This window comes from Ornithodoros turicata, chromosome 4, assembly GCF_037126465.1.
Source record: "Ornithodoros turicata isolate Travis chromosome 4, ASM3712646v1, whole genome shotgun sequence".
Lineage (NCBI taxonomy): Eukaryota > Metazoa > Arthropoda > Arachnida > Ixodida > Argasidae > Ornithodoros > Ornithodoros turicata.
In genome coordinates this window covers 35,446,192-35,469,148 of record NC_088204.1, presented here as the reverse complement: position 1 = coordinate 35,469,148, position 22,957 = coordinate 35,446,192, and the positions used below count along the sequence as shown (strand labels likewise).

The window sequence follows — 22,957 nt, the reverse complement described above, 5'->3', positions numbered from 1 at the left end:
CCGATGTCGGTCTTGACGGCTGCGCTGATGCCGAGGAGCACCAAAGGCAGGCGGTGTACCCAGTGTGCCCTATCTTCGTGGGTGACGAGGGCGGCCTTCAAGTGGCGATGAAGGCGCTCTACGAGGCCGTTGGATGCAGGGTGATAGGATGTCGTTCGGACGCGAGTTGTCCCGAGGATGTCGGTGAGGCCCTTGAATAAACGGTTCTCGAACTGTGGGCCCCGGTCCGTAGTGACCTGGGAAGGCACGCCGAACCGAGAGACCCATGAAGCGACGAAGGTGTTGGTGACTGTCTCGGCGGTGGCGTCTGCCATGGGCGTGGCCTCGGGCCAACGCGTGAAGCGGTCGACAGCGGTTAGGATATAGCGGCAGCCATCAGATGGTGGGAGAGGGCCCACTATATCAAGATGGACGTTGTCGAAACGCGCGTCAGGAGGCTGGAACTTCCCGAGGGGGGAGGAGGTGTGGCGGTGGACCTTCGCTCGCTGGCAGCGGTGACAGGAGCGAACCCAGGCGCGGACGTCTTGGTTGATCGAAGGCCACACGAAGCGGTCCGCAACAAGCTTCTGAGTTGCCCGGATGCCAGGGTGCGCCAAGTCGTGGATAGAAGAGAAGACGGCCCGGCGACACGTGACAGGGACGAAAGGCCTAGGTGGTTGGCCTAGAGTCGACGTGTCGCAACAGATGGTAACGGAAGTGCCGGGAATGGGGAGGTCTTGCAGCTTGAGGGAGGTGGTGTTAGCTGTGCGCAAGCGCTTCAGCTCTTCATCGTGGAGTTGGGCAGAAGCGAGGGCTTCGTGAGAAAAGCGCTGCGTGGCGGTAGAAAGGGCAGCAACTCGACTTAAGGCGTCGGCTGGAGCGTTTCCTTCCCCCGGTACATGCCTGATATCTGTGCACATTTCAGCAAGATAGGCGAGCTGACGAATCTCCCTTGGGGAATACCGGCTGCTGGCAGAGTGGAAAGCGTAGGTCACAGTCGACACACAGTCGGAGGTCAGATAGGATGGAGAAAGCGCGACCTTCCAGGAAGAAACGGTAACGCCTGACCGCGAGGTAGGCGGCCAGCAACTCTCGGCCAAAAGTGATGTAGCGCTGCTCGGTAGGTTTGGGGGCTTTGGAGAAGAAGGCTATGGTGCGCCATGCTGTGCCAATCTGCTGCTGCAGCACCGCGCCGACAGCTGTACCAGAGGCGTCAACCATGAGTGTAGTCGGCGCGCCGTGCCGGGGATGGCAAAGTAGAGAGCAAGCGGCGAGGTCGGCCTTGATCTTGAGGAAGCTCGGTTCGGCGTCAGAATTCCACATCAACTTCTTCGCAGCTCGGCTCGACTGAGTGAGAAGAGCTTCAAGGGGGCGGAGGGTTTCGGCGCACTGCGGAATGAAGCGCCGGTAGAAGTTGATGAGGCCGAGGAAGCGCCGAAGTTGCCGGATGGATTGGGTCTGGGGAAAGTTGGAGATAGCCTCGACCTTGGAGGGAAGCGGTGTTATGCCCTCGGGGGAGACTTTGTGCCCAAGGAACTCTGTGGATGACACGCCGAATTCGCATTTTTGAACATTGACAACAATGCCGTGAGCGGCCAGGCGTGAGAAGAGCAGACGGAGATGATGTTCATGCTCGTCTGGAGACGAGCTGGCCACAAGCAAGTCGTCAATGTACGCGAAGACGAAGGGGGGGCCCCTGATTACGCTGTCTATAAAACGTTGAAACGTTTGGGCCGCGTTGCGGAGACCAAATGGCATCCGCGGAAACTCGTACAGCCCAAACGGAGTCGTGATTGCTGTTTTCTTGATGTCTTCAGGGGCGACGGGGATCTGGTGATATGCTTTCATCATGTCGATTTTACTGTAGAGAGTAGTGCCGTGGAGGTTGACCGTGAAGTCTTGCAACCGCGGGAGCGGGTAACGGGCAGGCACAGTAACAAGGTTAAGCGCACGGTAATCACCGCAGTGGCGCCAGTCGCCGGTTGTTTTGGGCACCATGTGCAAAGCGGAGGACCAATTGCTGGAGGAAGGTCTGGCTACACCGATGGACAGCATGTGCTCAAATTCCGCTTTTGCAATCTTGAGCTTCTCCGGAGCTAGCTGACGTGCTCGGGCGAAAACGGGTGCTCCGGTGGTCTGTATGTGGTGCACGACATCGTGTGCGACTGGGCGCGACCAATCTGGTGGTTGCGTGAGACTAGGGAAGTCCATGAGGACGGCAGCGTATGGCGAGTGGAGGGCAGAAATGGAGATGCCGCAGAGAAGGCTCGCACAATGAACGGAGCGAGCCTGAACTGACAGATGGGTGGAGGTATCTATCAGGCGCTTGCGAGCGACGTCCACAGATAAGCCGAAATGGTGTAAGAAGTAGGCGCCCAGGATGGCTTGGCGGACACCGGCCACAAGGAAAAGCCACGGGAACGTTCTGCGAAGGCCCAGATCGAGGGTGGCAGATAGCTGTCGGAAGACGGGAATGCCGGTGTTGTTGACAGCCGTAAGATGGAACATGGCTGGACGACGCTTGTCAGTTCCTGAAGCGGGGAGCACGCTCACTTCGGCACCGGTGTCAACGAGGAAGCGCGTCTTTGAGGGCCGGTCAACAACGTAGAATAGTCGGCTGCTAGGCGTGGTGGAGACAGTTGCAGCCGCTAACGGTCCCCGGACAAGTTTTCCGTCCAAGTACAGGGTAGCGTGCACCGACGGGCCTAGGAGCCGTACCGCTGGTGGTACCAGCAAGGGCCGATGGGCTCGTCTTGCAGAGGCCGACGAGGTGAACGGCGTCGACTGGGGGAGCGAGACGCGGAGCGCGGACGATCGCGTCGGCGACGCCTGGGCGAAACGGGGTCTGTGTTGGAAGGCGCACGCGATGACAGGACAGACGCTACCATGGCGGAGAGGCGTCCAAAATCTTCGCGCAGTTGGGCTACGGAGTCCCCGGGCGGAGAAGTTAGCCGGACTTGGGCTGATGGTGAAGACCCCGCGGGGGAAACAGCTGAAGGCAAGGGCGGTGCGGCGGTCATGGCTGAGATGGACGGATGGGAAACCTCCAAGATCTTGTCTGCAAGATCCGCAAACTCTTGCAACGGCAGAGTCGACGCAGACGCTAGGATCATCTGCACGGTTGTTGGTAAGCGCTGCAGGAAGAGTTGTTTGAGGAGGCTGGCATCGAAGGAAAGGGCTCGCTCGCCAAGCAGCCCCTGCATGTGTCGCAATAGTTCAGACGGACGGCGGTCGCCAAGATCTTCGGAAGACAGGAGCTCTTGGAAGCGCTTGCGTTCCGAAGCCGTGGTTCGCTCGAGGACAGCGGTCTTGAGCGCGTCGTACTGGTTGGCGGCGGGTGGCGTGGGAAGGATGTCGACCACTTGGGCGGCAACGTCTTGCGGCAGTACGCTCACCACATGGCGAAATTTGGTCAGATGTGATGTTATGCCCCCGAGAGCGAACTGACATTCCACCTGTAGGAACCATACGCCCGGATTGTGGCTCCAGAAGGGCGGCAGCCGCATGGCGTAGTGCTGGATTGACGACGGCACTGAGGCATCATCGGAGGCGGAGGAAGTGGTAGGGGCTGGTGGCTGTGCCATGTACGCTGCAACGTCCGGGTACAGAAGGACCAGCAGACAAGGCTGAATACGAAGTGTTTAATGTGGCAGCCAGGCCAACAACTGAGAGAATCGATGGTACGCGCGCTCAATAGAAATCATGCGCGAGATACGCGTTGTGACGAAACGTCCATGGCTGCGCTCGTCGTCCATTTCCGTCGGCTGCTACACCCCGCTTTCTTCGCGTTTCCGTCACCATTTCCGTCGGCTGCTGCAACTTCAATGTTCCACTACAATTACGGGGAATTCAAATAATTAATGCACTCCTTTATCTTTGTTTGGTTTCTGTGTCTTGAACACACTATTTTTGAAATTGTCAACATTGCGCATACATAGGGAAATAATTCATGCTCAAACATAAAAGAAATAAATCAAATAAGAAATGATAAATGAGTCAGTTTGAGTCTACGCACCGTGGTGAATTTCCTCTTGTCCTTCGACTCTTCCGACCGTATAAAAATGTGAATGTCTTTTCATTTATGTAGTTAGAACTCCGTTATGTATTTTGTTTCTGAAGCCGTGCGCGAGCTCTATTACGATGGTAGAAGTGCAAGGGTGCAGGTGAGCTGGTATATTGTAAAACGACGATAAAAAACCGGAGACACGGAACAGAAAAAAGACAACACGACACGTTCTCAGACACAGCAACCCCTTTAATGACAGCCCACACTCCCAATAACCTCCTGATGGGTGGAAAGGGGGAAAACAGAGGGAACACTAACGCAATTGCCTCGTGACTTAATCTCTTTGTACTCAGCTAAGAGTCGCCCGAAGGGGTCACGCACCTTTTTCAATACCATGGTCCTTTCAATGGCTTTCAGGAAATTCTGAATTGGTCGAACGCTTGAGAGATTGTCACAATTAAAGGTTAAGGTTACCCTCAGCATCCTGCGCTGCCCTGTGTGGAGGGTACATGTTCCGAACGCCTATTCATGAACAAACCGAATGCCATTCCTGTATACAGTATTCGGCTCCAACAAAATATAGAGCACTATACTTTTACGCAGAGCTACAATCTACCCCCGCTACAGCCCCCACAAATGCTCCCTCTTTGGCGGACACCCGTGGCACATGATACTTCGCTAACCAAATTTAACAAACATGAGAGGCCTCCTGTGGAAATACAGCAAGAATTTGAGACCCTCAAGGAAGGCTTCTTTGAACACACTGATATTTACACGGATGCCTCAAAAACTAGTACAGGAGTATCGTGCGCCATGATTTCAGGAACATGTACAAAATCGCATTCTTTGAATAGTGTTCTGACAATTTTCAGCGCAGAAATGTATGCGATTATTGTTGCACTAAATCATATTCTAGAAATACGGATAACGTCGTCTGTTATATACACAGACTCACTGAGTTCCAAACATGCCATTTCTAACATCAAGCCACACAAAAATCTTTTAGTTCGACGTGCGCAGCATTTAGCAACTGTCATATATGAGAAAGGGTACAGTTTGAAACTTTGTTGGGTACCCAGCCACACTGTTAAAAAAGACCGTAAATTTACGGAACGTCGCCCACGGAACCAGAGCTTCTCTTCTTCATTGCTGCTCCAATTCCGTAGCGGTACATGAACCGTCGCTATCCGTCGTCTTTTCCAGGAATGAGTAGAGCAATATCGCTGAAAATGAAACATTTTGTTCAGACCACGTCACGATTATGCTAGCAGAAATATGGAAGACGATTCATGTCTTCAGCGAAGCACATATTTACCGTTTTTGAACGATCCAACAGTGATATCGCAATATTCGGGCCTAACTTTTTGCTCGGATGAATGTGGCAGGCTCAAGGACGCCGGCGTCTCGCCGACAGCGAGTGCGCAGCGCGGAGCAATACAGCATTGTCACCTGAGCCGCTAACTGGAAGCCCGCGAAATTCTTTCCTCGTAGACGCATGAGACGCTCCGTGAAGTTTTAAGTGTTTGGAAGTGGATCTAGTGTTTGGTCTTTGGCCGACTGTACCCCCGCAAAACAAAGGTGAGTTTACAACCTGTTTTGTTGTTCCACCACTATACCAAGTCAAATACGAGCACCACTTGTAAGCATGGTTGCAAAAATTGTTTCGTTGCATACGCGTCTCAGCAACGGTGTGCAACAGCAGGAAAGCAGTGTCTGTGTGTGTCACTGTGTGTAGATCATGAGTAGAAACGTAAAGAGTTGCCTAACGTTCACTCGTGCAGGGGGAGGCTACTGAAATAATTTGTGTTTTGCTGTGATCTCGCACAAAAAATTGATAAATGTTGTGACTCTATTTCCCCCCCTTGGAGCTGGAGTAAACGGACTTCCTCTGCTGTGGAATGTTCACCTGAAAGTGTCCCAATCTCCAAAGTGGATATCATTCCGATATGGCCTGTTATACTTTCCATTGAAATCTGTTGCATTTGCACTATAGGAAGGCCTCCTGTTTGCAAAATTCCGATCCTCTACAGTTCGCAATTCATCAAAGAGGTCACATTTCACAGTGTTTCCAAACAAATGTACCTTTCACTAGTCTTAGCGGCGTCAAAATTTTCACCAGTAACGGTTTCATGCTCGCACAGCTGAAGGCTGTTTATAAATGGATCCCTTTTTTGCACTCTCTTGGTAGGTGATATACGGGTGCACTTTGTTGCTGCAGAAATTTTCTTCTCGTCGAGCTCTTTTCGACCATCTGCTATCACATGAAGATTTTGCAAGTGCTGTTCCTTGTACCATAGAGGGACGTAATGCTGCTTCCAAGAACTATAGAACCAATTCCTCCATGAGCCATCCTGACGAAATGCCAACACATTCAACACAAAAAGTATTGTCTTGAAAGTTTTGTTCTGTGGCTTCTTGCAGCCAGCCGTGTGGACAGTGAAGAAGCAGATATTGCACGCTGAAAACATCACCTCATCACAGATGCATCGTGCACTGTGAGTTGACAGTCCCTTCTTGTGTGCTTCGACAATCTTGGGACAATTCTTGGGACTCAACATACAACAGGACACTATCTTGTGGTCTCCAGAGACGAGTACAACCTGCGCTATGGGAAACCGGTACACATCTTTGTGGAAACTGGCCCTGAGGTGATGCCAATTTTTCTTCTTCGCATAACACATCAAGTTCTCTACCAGACCTCAGGCTATACCATCTTGAATCTCGGAGACAAGTGTATATTGTTGTGTGCGACCCTCAGAGTTAATGGACAGTCATCCATATTCAGCTTATGAAGTAATAAACTCTGTTGTTGTCTCCCTCAGAATATCGCTGCTCAGCCATGATTATATGGAGGTATATATAGTCTGTTCAATCAAATTTTTGCAAAATATATACGCTACTTCCGGTTTTGCTTAATAACTTCGTTTTCTGACACAGAAAGTTCCATATGAGAGGTACATATCTTTCCCTGTGCATGCTACAGTTGTTGCTATATGTGTGTGGTTTTCAGAGCTTGCTCAATGCTGCTTCTTTTTCTCTTTCTTTCTTGTTTACTAGACGTTTCTGAAGATCAGGAGTAGAGATCACAAAACGAAAACCTTTGTGTCAGTAACATGTCTTGAGGAGCTAATCAGAGTTGCTGTGGGTCATGGAATTTGTCGGGAGGGCAACATACAGGTATGCCACTTTTGTTGTAACGTTTATAACGCTCGTATGAGCTTCAATTGCATTGTTGTTCTAAAAATCTTTCTAACACCAGTTATTTCTTTCTAGGTGTATTTAATAGATGAGTTATCACTTCGCTCTATGGTTGCTGGTGCTGAGAAATGCCTCGATGACATTTTCATTGTTAAAAATGGACTATGGAAACAAGGTATAGTGCATACATCTCCAGATGCCACTTTGCCGTCTTGCTTGGGGCTTTGAGTGCCATTTTTTGTTTTGCTTTCCTGTTTAGATCAGTCAACATGTGTGAGTGCACCTTCACCAATCCCACAAATACCTCTGCTCTCACGAATTTATTACCCTTGGGAGAGCCTCAGCAAGACAGTACTTGATGCATTGGAAGCAGACAATGTTCTGCTTCCCTCTCAACGACAGGAAGTGGCACGCATGGCAGCGTCATGGCCCTGCATATCCATTGAAGGTGGGAAGGACTCCTGATATTTATTCACAGGTATATTTGCTCTTTGCATGGCTTACCTGGATAGAGTATCAACAGAAAAAGTAGGGCCGGTTGGTAGAACTTTATTTCTTAGCGACAATAAATAAGGACACTCGGTTAGAACAGAATTGGAAAGACAAGGTCGCTCGTCTTTCCCATTCTGTTCTAACCGAGTGTCCCTATTTATTGTCGCTAAGAAATGGATAGAGTACAGCAGATATAAAAAAAATTTGTGACATGCATTGAAATGTTGTAGGAGAGCACATCACATACTGGTAAAATATAGCATTTTGAAAGTCACGTGGTGTAGTAGAGTAACAAAAAACTGGTTTGGAAGTTTAGATGGTGCTCTAGCTTAGATTATCTGCGGGCCTGTCTTGCAAGAACCCTCCTTATATTATACTACATATTTAGTCGGCTGGTACGATACATACTGCAGTAAATACAGCAGGCGATGTAACACATACGTATAGCAGAGGCCATATCAACTGCTAACCTTTCAGAGACATTCATATGCTTCACATATGGTGGTGTCTCTGGCATGCTGAACTATGCTTATAAGCATGTTTCACGGATGAAAAAAAAATCCTATCTATGTGCTCAGAAATTTGTTGTGCCACTTGCAGTGGTGGACGTGTAGTGTTCTTCATAAACTTATTTGGAATAGTTGGTAGAGAAATGGAGTGATTATCCTGATCATTACACCTTGTGAAACTAAGAATATTTCATGCAATTATTTTGAATACTCATACGGAAATTTTATTAATCGGTTGTGACTTTAGGCACCTGGTTGGTATCATTGAGAACGAAGGGAGCCAGCAGGCATAAAAAAATCAAGAGGGCTACATACATAAATGCGTGAGGCAATGAGGGCCGCAGATGAATATAGCAAGAAGTGGGAACATGTAAGTTGTAAATGCTTCCTACGAGCGTATTACATTTCTTTATTCATCAAATAATTTAATTTGTTGTGGAAGTATTATGACTAAGGAGGCTCAGTAATACTTTCTTTTCTTTTCAGCTCATGTGATACAAAGCGGTCAAATGTTCCGCCACCAAAGTCATGCACAAGTTATTTGTAGTCTTTTCAGTAATTTCCAAAATAAAGGGTTATTATTGAAAAGCTATCCTCTCTGGACACACAAAACATGAGAATTGAACAATTAACAATGAAACAAAATCTCTGGACACCTTGCATTGATCATAAGGACTGTAAAGGAAAACAACAGGAAACCAGCTAGCATCATGGTCGACAGCATTTATCCCTGTTTTAAAGCGGAATCATCGTTTCATTACTGCACTGGGCCCCGTCATTATAATTAGTGAATTGCTGCCGTAATGAAGAGGCACATCACGAGTACAGTTTCCTATACTTACTGATATATAGCAGTACCTTGCCCAAACGGCACTTCAGCCGTGATGATGTACTATTTACTGAGTGGTAGCCGTTGGCAGTTCACAACAGACTCAACACCGTTTTTCTCAGTTACGGGTGCATTCCTATACATTCGCCGTCTACCATCAGAGCCGTAACGGAAGACTACGGGGAATTGGCTGGCATCAACGGATAGCAGCATTCGGTCCTGTTTTGAAACGGAATATTTTCTTACAGTGCATGTCGGTATAAGCGGCAACGAGAGGGCTGACCGTGCGGCTCTCGCTGCCCATGGTTATGACAACACTTCTTTTGAAATCCCTCTCCCTGATCTACTGCTGGATTTGAAAAGGGTCATCCGCAGGAAGTGGCAAGCTTTCTGGTCTGGCCAAAAAGATAACAAATTGCACACAGTTAAACCTCAAATTGGAGCCCCAGTTCAAGTATTTAAAAACCGGCTACACGAGATTTTGTCAAGTCGGTTAAGATTGGGTCACACACATTTGACCCATGGGTACCTTTTACGAGGAGAGGAAGCACCTGAGTGTGCACACTGTGGCTCAGACCTTTCCATTTTGCATGTACTCATTAGTTGCCCTTCTTTTATGACACATCGCCAACGTCATTTTCATATCTTCTACAAGTACTGTATCCCCCTTCATCCCGCATTATTACTAGGGGATTAGGCTGTCATCCCTTTCGAGGACGTTTTCCTATTTTTAAGAGATATAGGCATCGTGAATGAATTGTAATATCTTAGTTATCTCATTTTATATGGTGATTTACACACCTATCGAACCAACACCTTTCGATTCCTTTGGATTTTAAACAAATCACTCTATTTTTAAGTTAAATTTGTTTTAAATAACACCAGAGTTTTGGCGCATTATGATACTAGTTGTCGCTGCGCCACAAAACTCCCAATCATCATCATCAACTATGGTAGAGCTCCAGCGAGCAATGTCCTCAGTGAAGGTCAGTGCTCCTGGTCCAGACAGGGTCACCTATTCAATGGTCACCCACGTATCAGAGGAATCCAAAGGTTGTCTTCTAAACTTCTTCAACAAAGTCTGGGATAAGGGGCAGATGCCAACAGCATGGAAGGTAGCAACTGTAATTCCACTTCTCAAACCTCGCAAAGAAGCATCAAATCGCAGCAGCTACCGGCCCATTGCCCTCACCAGCTGTTTGGGCAAAACATTCGAAAGAATGGTGAACAACCGACTAGTGTATTATTTTGAATGCAATAACTGTCTTGATAAGTACCAATGTGGATTCCGAGCTGCACCTTCAACGACAGACCATCTTGTTCGTTTGGAAACCACAATCCGAGAAGCGTTTGTCAGGTGGAGTCACTGTGCCTCTATATTCTTCGATTTAGAAAAGGCATACGATACCGCTTGGAGGTATGGGATCATCTGGGATCTATACCTTTTAGGGATACGGGGCCGGCTTTTACGCTGTATCATTAACTTTCTCCAAGATCGAACTTTCAGGGTCCAACTGGGCAGCACTCTATCACAACCATTTCTTCTTGAGAATGGAGTTCCTCGGGGCTCCGTGCTCAGTGTGACATTATTCATTGTGAAAATGAACTCCATAGCCACTGCAATTCCCCCGTCTATATCGTATTCGTTGTACGTTGATGACATTCAAATTTCATACTCCTCAACTACAACTGGCGATAAACAGACTGGCTAAATCGGCAGACCAGAACGGATTCAAGTTCTCCTCAGAAAAGACTATCAGTGTTCTGTTCACGAGAAAAAAGGGACTATTTCCGAACCCTACACTTTACATGAATGGTGAGAACATTGCTGTCCGAGAAGAACACAAATTTTTGGGAATGGTATTTGATAGAAAGCTTACGTTTTTGCCGCACATCAAGCAACTAAAAGCAAAATGCATAAAGTCTTTAAGTCTCATGAAAGTTATCACTCACAAGTCTTGGGGAGCAGACAGAACAACCCTCCACAAAATATATGCATCAGTAATTCGGTCGAAGATGGACTGTGGTTGTATCGTTTACAGTTCTGCTCGTACGACAGTCCTCAGGTTAATTGACCCAGTACACCACCAGGGCCTCCGATTAGCACTTGGAGCTTTCCGCACCTCACTAGTGGAAAGTTTGTACGTCGAGTCTAATGAGTGGTCTCTGGACAGACGACGGTCTTACCTTACTATTCTTTATGGTCTTAAAGTCAAAAGCCATTGTCAGAATCCCGCCATGCCTTGTGTCCAAGGCACACGGCTTCAGCGACTATTTGTAAACAAACCATCAGTGGTACGGCCTTTTAGCATGCAAGCCTTGCAGTATCAAGAGTTTTATAACTTTTTGTATCAGGACTCCTGTATCCTAGAACAGGGTGACGAAGGTGCTCCTTGGTAATCACAGCCACAGTTCAACTACTCCTTAACTAAGTACAATAAAAAGGATACGTCGCCCCTAGCCCTTCAGCAAGAGTTCTTCGAATTAAAACATTCCTTTGGTGACCACACTGAAATATACACAGATGGGTTACAGACTGCTGACAGCGTTTACTGCGGCATGGTATCTGCAGCGGTGACGCAGTCACACCGTTTAAATCCAGCAGCATCCATTTTTACTGCTGAAGTATATGCACTCATCTTGGCGCTTAATTTTATATTGCAAATGCATGTTAAATCTGGAGTAATTTACACAGACTCTCTTAGCTCTCTGCATGCTATGAGTAGTCCGCAGCGGGCTAAGAACCTTCTGGTCCATAGAGCACGTTCTTTGGCCAGTAGGATAATAAACAGAGGTTATAACTTAACATTTTGCTGGGTGCCCAGTCACGTGGGTATCCCAGGAAATGAACTTGCAAACCGAGCCGCAGCAACAGCTCTTTCATCAGAAATTAGCCCATTCGACACCCCTTTCCATGACTTCAGACGTACATTACAGAAGGCCATTAACGCAAAATGGCAGCAGTTCTGGGATGAACAAGCTTTAAACAAGCTTCATCTCATAAAACCACACCTAGGGCTTGAGGTACATGCAATTCAACAACGTCTCCAGGAGGTGCTGAGACACAGGCTCAGAATCGGGCATAAATTTTTGTCGCACGGCCACCTACTTCGAGGAGAGGAGCCACCGTGGTGCACAAATTGTAACGAGCAACCCTCCATCCTTCACATTCTCATCACGTGCCCACAACACGAACCTCATCGCCAGCGCTACTTCACAGAATGCTACAAGCATTGTACGCCTCTTCACCCAGCACTCTTGTTGGGTGATGAGCCTGTCATTTCTTTTGATAATGTCGAGAACTTTTTAGGGACATAGGCCTGCTTGGGAGCCTATAACTTTTTAGTTACTTTCCGCAAGAGAACTTTACACACACTCCTTTTAATTATATCAGTATATTTTTAGGTTGAATTTCATTCACTTTATTCTTATAACTTAATTCATCTGTGTTCATAACCATGTTTGGCGCATTGTGACCTTTGTAGTCACTGCGCCAGAAAAATCCTAATCATCATCATCATCATCCTTCCCCTTCTCTTGGGGTTTCTCGTCTATCATCTCGTCCCCCCAGCCCCGGCTTTGTCCGTTTTTCTTCCGCGCTTGCTGTAGAGCAACGATCATGTTGTCCTAGAGCAGACAATCAAGTATTATCAAGCAAGTTTATTTGCCCACGCCGCCTGCTTCGAAAAAGTTCTACGTCTTGTAACGGGCTTCACTGGAGCTTTAGGTGCTTCGACATCGTAGAGCAGTTCAAAAGCCAATCGCAGTTCGCGCATGATTTCATACTTGAATACTAAAGCATACACGTCACAAATGAACGGCTGCGACGTGCACGAGGGGCAACTAGCATAACCACACATAATTTGATTAGCGGCATATCCGAAACGCACAAGTTACGGGAACGCACTACACCATGAAACGCCGCTAACGTACCGAATGACTCGTAAAAGTTGTACATAATACACTTAACGCGATAAACCTGCATTACTTCCTTCGATAACAAAAAGTGACCAAACTTGTCTTGCCATTCACGTGCACGGGACATCAGAGAGAGTTGAGGTGCAGGAATACCCTGTTTGTTCATCGTTAATTCCCTGCCATGTTCGTCTTTCGCTGTTCTGATGATCAACTGGATGTGCCATTCCGTTTTCATATTATCAGTTCGCCAAAATTTAAATCTAATGCATTCAAAACCCTCTAAACTACACGCTAGTCTCTGCGAGCACAACTGGGGTAGTCTGAGAGAACACGGATGGACCGACAGACATGACGACTCCTCCATCGTTTTTCATTCTCATCTTTTCTGTACGACCGACCGTTAAGATGCTCGCGCCTCAGTGAAATTACTCTCACCCGATCAGCGCGAAGGAAGACTGACGACAGTTCTGGGAAACCAATGAGCATCTAAATATTTACGCATATATAACGCAGTGAATTAGGGATACTCAGATCTGCCGCGCCAGTGGCTGATAAGCTGTTTTCGGTGACGCAGTGTCGCGTCGCACAATTGACAGTCAATGATATGCTGTTCTGGCGACCCACGACGAAACGCTAAACGCTGAACTTCAAAATCTACTGAATTTCGGCGAAAGCGACGTCTCTCAAGTGTTGGAGAGTAAAGGGCAAACTCCATGGAGCGAATGTACAGCGAAAAAGCTGCAAACTTCGCTCAGCCTCGGACGCCCTGCGCGAGGCGTAAAAAATGTGAGGGTCCGCCGCCGATGTGCCCATGCCAGACATTTTCGGTCAGCGTCCGCGATTCTGGAAGCGTCAACTGCTGATGAACCAATCAAAGTGCTCTTCCGCTACGAATCTACGCCAGATTGTCTGCACGTGGTCGTCTGCTCTCGCGAATCATTGTCATCGACCTCTTCTTGCAACTGGATGCTGTCGTCTGCTCGCTGTTTCGCCAACTGCATCGTTAGAACGTGAGGCATTCTCTGCCAAGAAACATGTTTTCCTTTCGCAGTAGTGAATATGCTGTTCGGTACGTTAATGGGCGCATCTTTTCAGACAGATGTTGGATTTAGTTGCAAAATTTGTGACATTAAATGCACTTTTTCGAGCAATTGATTTCACTAAGCTTTCACCTTATACCCTGGCAACAGTGACATCACAGCATGACTTCCCGACGCCGTCCGCTGGTTTTTCGCTGCATGGAGCTGGTGCCGGCGAACAACTGACGGCGGAACGCGCGTGGCACTCTGCCGCGCGAACTTCGTTGCAAAAATGCGCTCTATGGAGGTTGCCCTTAATATGTCCGAAATAAGGTGTGCAATCGCAAATTAGTAATGTACAAACGCAAGTGAGAAGAATATGTAAAATGGTCATAGCAACAACGAAATTGGTTCACCCAGCTTACTCTTCAACAAAGTAGGGCCTGCAAAAGCGATAATAAAATTAGCAAAAGCAACACCGACCACGAACTAGTACTTGCACAGTTACTTGAGGGGACGCAAGACTCCAGCCGCTGCTCGCAACGAAGAACAAAAGGATACAGCATAACAGTGATGGTGTGAACACAAATGAAGCCTAATCACACACTTCTATCACACAGCTTACCCCTTACAGCTCAAAATCATATCCTCTCTTGTTCACTAATGGACGAGCGAACGCTGAGACAGTTGGAACATGATGTAACCGTTCCAACGACATTCCGATGATGCTAATGGCGATGACTCCTTCGTGACGAGGCGAGGGCGAGGCACAGAGGCGTAGAGTCAAACTGTGGAGCAAACCTCTCGCATGCGCATGATAATCATGTGGTCGTATGACTTGGAAACATATTGTATACTGAACTGATGTGTAAATAATACGAGGAACCGCCTTCTCAAAGCCATCGAAAATGTATTTAGAGTTCTAATATGTAGCTAACAGGTGACAAAGTGTCATTCAAGCTACTACATCTCATCATAAGTTCACATTCAGATACCCCTTTGTTTAGACAGCTGATAACACGGATCTGTCTACTACCCAGAAGGGATGTATACCCAACATGGTTTTTTGCAACACACCCTGAAATTGCTGATATTACCCATACAGCTTGTCTCCCAATGAATAGACCCACAAATATGCCTCTATACACAGACACCTCTCCCCATCACCTTAGGGAATGCTCGGTACCCCCTAGAGGTCAACCTCTGGGGACATTACTGGCCGATAGTGCGGTAATTAATAATACAAAATCAATATATAAAAACGGTTGAAGTAAGTACTTGTTACATAGGTGCACAGATAGTCCACAAACTGTCAACAGCGACACCTATGTACGTTGTCCACAGAGGGTACACATGGTACACTCAACTGCTATGGAGTACTATGGGTAGTTCAAGGGACTGTAAACATGATGTCAACAGCAATTCCTGTTGACTTGATCAACAAGAAGTCAAAGTCAACACACAGTCAAAATACTAGGGGGTAGCGAGTAGTACTCGTTTCAGAGAAACTCCAGTTAGCTACACAATCAAGAGCATAATAAACATGAACGTTGGTCCCAATAAAGTATTCCTCTAGTAAGTTAAATTGAACAGCGTTCGAGAAAGGAGACCGACGTCCGTGTTCTGTTGTACTCTTGATCGTATATTCTTTCTTTCATGCTACGCCGTTCCTAGCTCATTTGTCTGCCGCCTTGTGACAGCTGGGACAGTGACAAGACAAGGAAACCTCGCTGGGGTAAAACATAGAACTCACCCGCATTCGAAATCTATCGCACATTTTGCCCTGGAGGCCACCACTTGACGTACTAGCTGTTGAAACTCATTGGGATTCGTTCCCGCACAAGGTATACCTGTAGTCGTCACACGCATTACGACAAATCTGATATCACATTGCGCATGGCATGGTGTGAGACCCAGCCATTCAAGTCTGTGAACACATTACATATAAGTATGTGGACGTAGGATGGACTATCCCAAAACCAGAGCTAACGTAAAGTAGTTTGAAATGTGCTATCAACACGTTCACACTAGGATTGCAACTGATTGTGTGACGGAAACTCCAGCCTCCTACCTCATATCATGCAGAATGCAACAAGTTTCGCGGATGTGAGCTAGAAAAATTAAGTTCACAGTATAACACAAATTATGTTTCTAAATGGTCGATTGCGCTTAGAACAAGTGAAACTGAGGAAGATCGTCAGATGACTCTACCTGAGCGACTAAAAGAAATAACAGGGAAATAGCTCTGCTTCGTCGTCCTTTCTTCTCTTCGCTTTATTTCGCTGTGTTCCACGTCTTTCATATTATGAAAAGTAGCGGTAGCGGTGAAAGAGCCCGCCTCTACCCATATTTGTACCGTAAATACCTTTCCTATAACGGAAATAAGCGCGCCGATTTAAACAGACAGAAATCTAGAAGGCAAAAAAGAAACAAAAAGAAGAAGTCTTGCCCGGAGCACAGGCCGAGAAACGCACTTCGAAAGGTAACAACAACAACTTTATTTTCAGAAGGAGAGTGGGGAGGTTCATCGCCAGAGGCGATACTCTACCCCATTGCTGGTGGGGATGTGGGGTATGAAATACTGAGCCCCTTCGAAAGGTACTGGAATTCCCTTCCAAAGAAAAATCAGACACTGTTCATTGCTTGCTATCCGATCCTCCGTAGGTTCGGGAGTACCCCAGCAAACCATCAATATCCCACAGACCTCCCAAATTGGTCTCACACGTCACAGATGTCACGCGTATCCTCACAACGTCCGCTGTATATCCACCATGAGACGTCACAGATATCCCCCAGTGAATATTCTGTGGATATACTACGAATATCACAACAATGACATTTCTTTACCTTACAAGGATTTATTGTGTCGATAACAGCCATTTCCAGCATTCTCACACGTGGCAATTTCTCACTCTTTCCTAATGATAACAATATTGAGTTTATACCCTCATATCCATACCTTTTCTAATCATATTTGTAACGACTCATCACGTATCGCACCATAGTCAATACACAAATGAAAGAGAGAAAAAAAAACATATTTTACCTTTTCCACGGGAATTATAATGATCGGTCACGTATGTTGAGGGATATAACAAGAATGAAGTTCCCAACAAGCACGAGCCGAAGCGTAACGACGTCTGCCTCATCGCCATCGACATTCCCCAACCGCCGTTTCAAACAGGCGAGGCGCGTCGTCGTAGCGGTTCGGTAGGATATGACATGTTACACGGAAGGGTCTTTGGAACCTCAGCATCATGCGTATTTTGTACTGGAATCTCGGGAGCATCCAGGCAGTACTGGCCAGTACGTCGAACAACTACGTTGTGCATAACAACGATTGCCGTGGTGTGCGAGAGCTAGCGTTCCTTTGTTCTCCGGCTTTGCAGTTAAGGTGAGTTCGTTCTTCCTTTTGCCTCACTTAAGATTTGTGCGTTGTTCTTTTTTCTCAACAATCACATGTTGTAGATGTGTGGAGCAATGACAGCTTTGTATCTAAGTAAACAGCTGTAGTTTGCTTTACCTGCAGAGTCTGGTGCGTATCACTGACGAACTCATGCGAACGGCGGAACTGTGTGAGATTGTGTGTGTACAGCTACAAAGTGCAAGTCCAATTCTTCACATCTCTTTGATTCAGGATTTGATTGGGAATGATGAAAGCAATGGTGAAGCAAATTCTATTAACTATGCGCAGCCTGCTAGTAGATAAGCTTGGCCCAGCTACAGTTGTCTTTCATATAAAGGATAGCAGTCATGTTTTCACGTTCGACTGCACTGTTTTTCAAAGTTCCTTGTTTTTTGCATGACCGCTTATCTTTCTTAAATATCACATGGACGCGATGTGACTCTAGATTAATAAAACATGACTGTTTTACAGTATCCACACACAACCATGGATAGCCTCACACATGTGTAAAGTTACTGGTGTCTCTACAACACTGAAGAGCCAGACATAAACCGGAAGACGTCGCTTGGGTCTGCCAGTGATTAGGCTGCTTCCGCATATAACCATCTATACTGCATGAGAAACTGCGGTAAGTCACTGTCTTGCATTTGTTCCCACTTTTTGCAGAGTGTCTGTTCTTTACGCCTATTTATGGCAGTGTTTGAGCTGCTGTCCCAATAGATGGAATTAACTATGTTATTGATTATCTTTCAGGGATGACGGTTGCGAAGTGGCGTAGCAATCACGTGATTATTATTATGACCATTATTGTCTTATTATGCGTCTTATCCGTGTCACCCTATATTGTTAATAATTAGCCTATTTATGTTGTAATATCATATTTTGTACTATTAGAAAGAGCGTTTCTTACAGTGCATGTAACATCACTGTACTTGGTTTGTGTTCAATAAACAAGAGTTCGTTGGTACGATGTTCTCTGTTGCAGAGTGGTATTTTCCGTAGAATAAGTAAAAATTGCAAAAAAAAGCTACAAAATACAATAATAATAATACGTCCTGTATATGTCCTCTATATGTCCATTTTATCCCTGACAGACATTCCTGGAACCTTCCCTGGATCAGCAAATGTGGAAGAAATACGGGTCCTCTGTCTGTCCCAGAGACGTCAATGGGCTATTCAGCCTAGTCCCTGGGATATCCCAAAATCCCAAGTGGGATATCGTGTGGACGTTTCTGAGACATATATTGTTTACTGGGACTGCTCGCCTCCGACACAAAACAAAGGGTGAGCTATTGAAGTTTAGTTACATTTAGCAAACACCAACTACTCAAGCGACGAATTGCTTGAAATGTCAACTCGCAAGCAATGCGAAGTCTATGTTTCTTACTTTTTTACTTTGAGACATCCGGGTAGGACCTTCAAAAGTAAAAAGCAGTGCTACCGAATCGCCCTTTTCTATCTTTTCGCGGTAAATGCTCCAACTATCAAGATGCCTTTGTGCCTTTTCGGAGGGCAGCCCCTGGGATCGGCCCAGAAAGCAAAACAAATGTGTCACTCAATATTTGCACTCGGCGTAGCTTTGTGAGCAGCATTTCAAGTGAGCTTCAGGACCTGACGACACTGTACAGTGCAAGCTGTTCTTTTCGAACCTGCGCCTAAAGAAACCAGATGTACTCACATGTGATGTGGCTTTAACAGTGGACTTAACAAGATTATTATACTGTTTCACCTCCAAGTCTTCGGGTTGGTATCCATGCAAGTGTATTGTCGTGCACGTAATTTAGGAGTGCATTATAGGACCAAAGAAATATTCGTATGACCGTGTGTAATGTATGAACTGTAACGAGCCTAACCCCCGAAACGAAAACACACTGGCAACCAAAACAAATACTTGATTGGTGGTCTGTGTGGTCTCTGTCTGGGAGTTAAAGGGACCGAAAAGTGAAAAATAACCCCCATATTTTTGCCCACTGTCATGCACAACATCATTGTTTGACACAGAAAGCATTACTTCTCAATTCTCTTCACATTACTTCTCTCGGCATATTTTTTACGTATAAATATTTTGAAGATTGCCGGAACATGGACGGTGCTGCCAACGAACGGCGAAAAAGAGCAACTTTGGTTTCGAGTCCAGGGCTCCCAGGTATTGGTCAACCCTTACCACGTGAGCGTTAATTTTGTAGAGAACAAAGTTGACGCACATTATCTTACAGCTAAACGCCATTTTAAAAATGACGCTCACTTCCATAGTTTCTGCGTTAATAAAGCATTCAGCTACTTCGCTGCTACGAGCTACGATCCGCCGTGCCATCTGCAAGGCCGTCTGTGTTATCGCGTTTATTGTTTACGTCGTAGGTGGTCATGTTGGTCGCGCGAAGCAGAAAGTGGAAGTGAATGACATGTTCGTGGCTGCTGTGTCAAGTATTCGAGAGACCTACATATGCCTGATGTAGTTTTGGTGTTCGGGGATGCAAAAATCATGTTCGTTCATCTTCGACGGCGGGCGTTTTCTGCCACAAAATTCTACAGGAGAGCGCGCGAAAACGAATGTGGTTCGAAATACTCGGCTATTAGATGCAGGAAATCACACAAATTGAAGATTGGGCAAGCCTTTATTCGACTCTAGAGACGAGGATACCCACCAAACCGGAAGTTGCCCATGGGAATATAGTGAATCACTGTGTATTTTGTCGTCGTGCCATGCATTTTCTCTGGGTTTCTCGGCTGCTTTCGTGATAGCCACGAACATCGAGCCTATATCTTTTTCTTTGTGTTCTTCTGTGTGTGTGACGTCGCCACGGTTTTTCTAATGTGTTCAACAAACCAGTTTACCCCCTTCTCTTAGTTGCCCTCGCGCCACTAAACTTCCAACTACATACATACCCCCTTCTCAGTATATCCCTCTGGATCTGTGGTTTAACCGTCTCGCTGCATGTTTTCACTGTTTTCACGATTCATGTGGCGCGAAGGTAGAAACACGTACTACTTTATTCGGTGCCCTTTTCTATTATTCACCTCATACTAAGTTATTGCTTCATAACCCATATATTTTTTATCCTCTTTAGCACAGCGGTGAGTAAACTAGGTAACAAGCTTCTCACATATTCTTCTACATTGCCTCGTGATATATTTACCCAAGTTCGACATCAATAGCAATCTTGTTTACTCGTTAGTCAAGATTGGGCAAGCCCATTGTCGTTCCGGATACCCGTCCCGTCTTTTCTAAACTTCAACTTACTTTAGAGCAAAATAACTTCTGCCATCCATTTCCCTTTGCCTCCTGATGTTCTGACCCTAATTTGACTTCAATGGCACTCATATTTATCCCTCAGTCAAGATTGGGCACACCTGTATCGCTCTCATTTGCCCATTCCGTTCACTTTGTCCAGTTTTTTTTCTAAAGTTCAACTTACTTTAGAGCAAAATAAGTTCTGCCCTCCGATTTCCCTTTGCCTCCTGATGTGCTGATACAAATTTGACTTCCCTTGAAGTCATATTTTTTTTAAAAACTCTTCATTGAGTTCTAGCACTGATTCAGATTCTACTTAAAAATAATGAGACAATTGCAGCATTTGCCTACTTTATTTAGCACATGTTGTCACATTCAGTCATCTTCATATTCTTACAATAATACCAGTCTAACAACTCAAAGTTAAAATAGCATTTTGCGCATAGATTACATATGTTTTACAGTGATATTATACAGCATACATAAAATTTCACTAACATAACAAGTCACTAAATCATGAGAAGTGACAAACATAACATCCCACGTTCACACTATTGGATCTTAAAACAATTGAAATGCTATCCATGTTGTTGTTGTTGTTTTTTCGCAACGTTATACATGCAGCGTAGCTAGACACATCTGTGTGCTTACAGTTGTTTCTGTGTAATATATAAATATAATTCGTTTTGCTGATGTGGCATTGCTTCAATACAAGTTAATAATGAAAGTTAACATAACTGATTTTCTGCGCTCACATTTTTTTCTTCGTACCCTAAAAAAGCACATTGACATGAATTTTTTTTTATCCTCTGCATTTTCTACCTCCACATTTACACATGAGAACATGACCCTCAGATCTAAGAAAACTATAAGAAAAGCCAAAACTTGTTCTCTTTGGGGTAATCATATATAGTCAGTCAAAGCGACCATCACTGAAGGTTGGAACCAAGCACTAGAGTTACACAATCAGGAAGTGCAATGCAGGAACAGTGATTAAAGCATTTGAACTATGGCAGTGATGAAGAAGCAGCATTTCAAATGTTCATGTTCCTAGGCAAATTGAGACGTGTTGTGTTTGTCTATTCCAGCTTCAGAACAAATAGTTTCCATCAAGCGATAAAGGGGTTCATACTAGTTGCTGGTGAATGCACTGACAAACTTTGAAAGGGCAGTCCCTGTCAATTCCTGAATGGATGGAAACTTAAATGGGCACCAGGATAGTGACAGCCAACAGTTGTAAAAATGTGCTGACTGTTGAGAACTGTGTGGAGCCAGGAATGTTGAGGGTCATTGTTGACTGCCATCTTGTGGGAAGATGCTTCTGTCCTCTCTTCCGAGTATGTTCTTCCGGGTTCATGCTTTTTTTCATCTGTCTCAATGCTGCTTAACGTGCTACTTAACCGTGCACATGCATTGTCTTTTGCGGCCCCACTCACCGTGTTTTTGGTGTCCCCTTAGACCTCTTGTTGAACACTGGCATGGCTGAGCAGGCTAAAATGCGTGCTCGTTGGTGTTACCCATTATCCAAGGTCACGCTGAAGCCTGGAAGGTGGTGGATTTGAATCCAACCACTGGCTCTGCTGTCTGAATGTTTCCCTGGGTTTTGCAGTAGAAATTTCTCGATGAATGTAAACACATTTCTCTCTGAAGGTTGCTCAGGACGGCTAATCCCCCTGTCCCTAACTTCTTCCTGTTGCACTCGACACATGTCCATATACACCACATGTTGTCACAGTTTCTTTGTGGTGCTGCTACACAATAAAACAAAACACTCCTGTAGTTGGATATAGACACCAATGCTCATCTATGGATATCTTCATGTGTCATTTCAAGTCACAGCTTAGTGGAAACTGATTGTTGTGTGTAGTAACCGACGACTTCTTGCTTTTAACTTTTGCAGAACCTGTGGTTACAGCAGAGCGGACAGCACAGCTTCTAAGTCCTGTGTAGGAGCCTGACCGTTAATTTACTTGTCACAAATTCTTTCATCGTTTTCAGCGGGACATTCTAACCGTAGATTCATTTAGCACCTGCTGAGGTCAGTACACTTCCTGAGTATGATGCCATGCCTTCCTTCACTGGTGTCATCTTTCACGCCTGTGCATCTTTCATGGACATAAAGTTGCTTTGGATTTCAAACACTCACTTGCCTTTTCACTGCTGTCCATATCTCTGTGAGTGAACATTCCATCATGAGTCTTGTGTTCCATTTGTACTCGATGTCCTGCTGCCTTCAGTGTGGACAAGATTTCATGCTGATCAGGAAAATTCGCCTATACTGTCAAGTGCAGCAAGACATTTCACTATTAGTTTGTTGTTACATCAATTTTCGTTTTGTTTCAGTTGCTCTTTGTAGCCGTGCATGTACA

The 22,957-nt window shown here is 45.8% G+C and overlaps 1 protein-coding gene and 2 long non-coding RNA genes across 3 annotated transcripts; 2 read left to right on the top strand and 1 right to left on the bottom strand.

The window, feature by feature from the left end:
* Window positions 1-2,684: 2,684 nt before the first annotated feature.
* On the bottom strand, window positions 2,685-3,563 carry LOC135392324 (uncharacterized). The gene has a single exon (XM_064623039.1). The coding sequence runs from the start codon at window positions 3,561-3,563 to the stop codon at window positions 2,685-2,687; it is 879 nt and encodes a 292-aa protein (XP_064479109.1).
* A 2,788-nt stretch (window positions 3,564-6,351) lies between these two features.
* Window positions 6,352-7,132, top strand: LOC135392979 (uncharacterized). The gene is made up of 3 exons (XR_010422351.1): window positions 6,352-6,480; window positions 6,551-6,633; window positions 7,043-7,132. It is a non-coding gene; the product is annotated as an uncharacterized LOC135392979 (long non-coding RNA).
* Window positions 7,133-17,090: 9,958 nt separating this feature from the next.
* Window positions 17,091-18,375, top strand: LOC135392978 (uncharacterized). The gene is made up of 3 exons (XR_010422350.1): window positions 17,091-17,344; window positions 17,480-17,984; window positions 18,110-18,375. It is a non-coding gene; the product is annotated as an uncharacterized LOC135392978 (long non-coding RNA).
* Window positions 18,376-22,957: the final 4,582 nt, after the last annotated feature.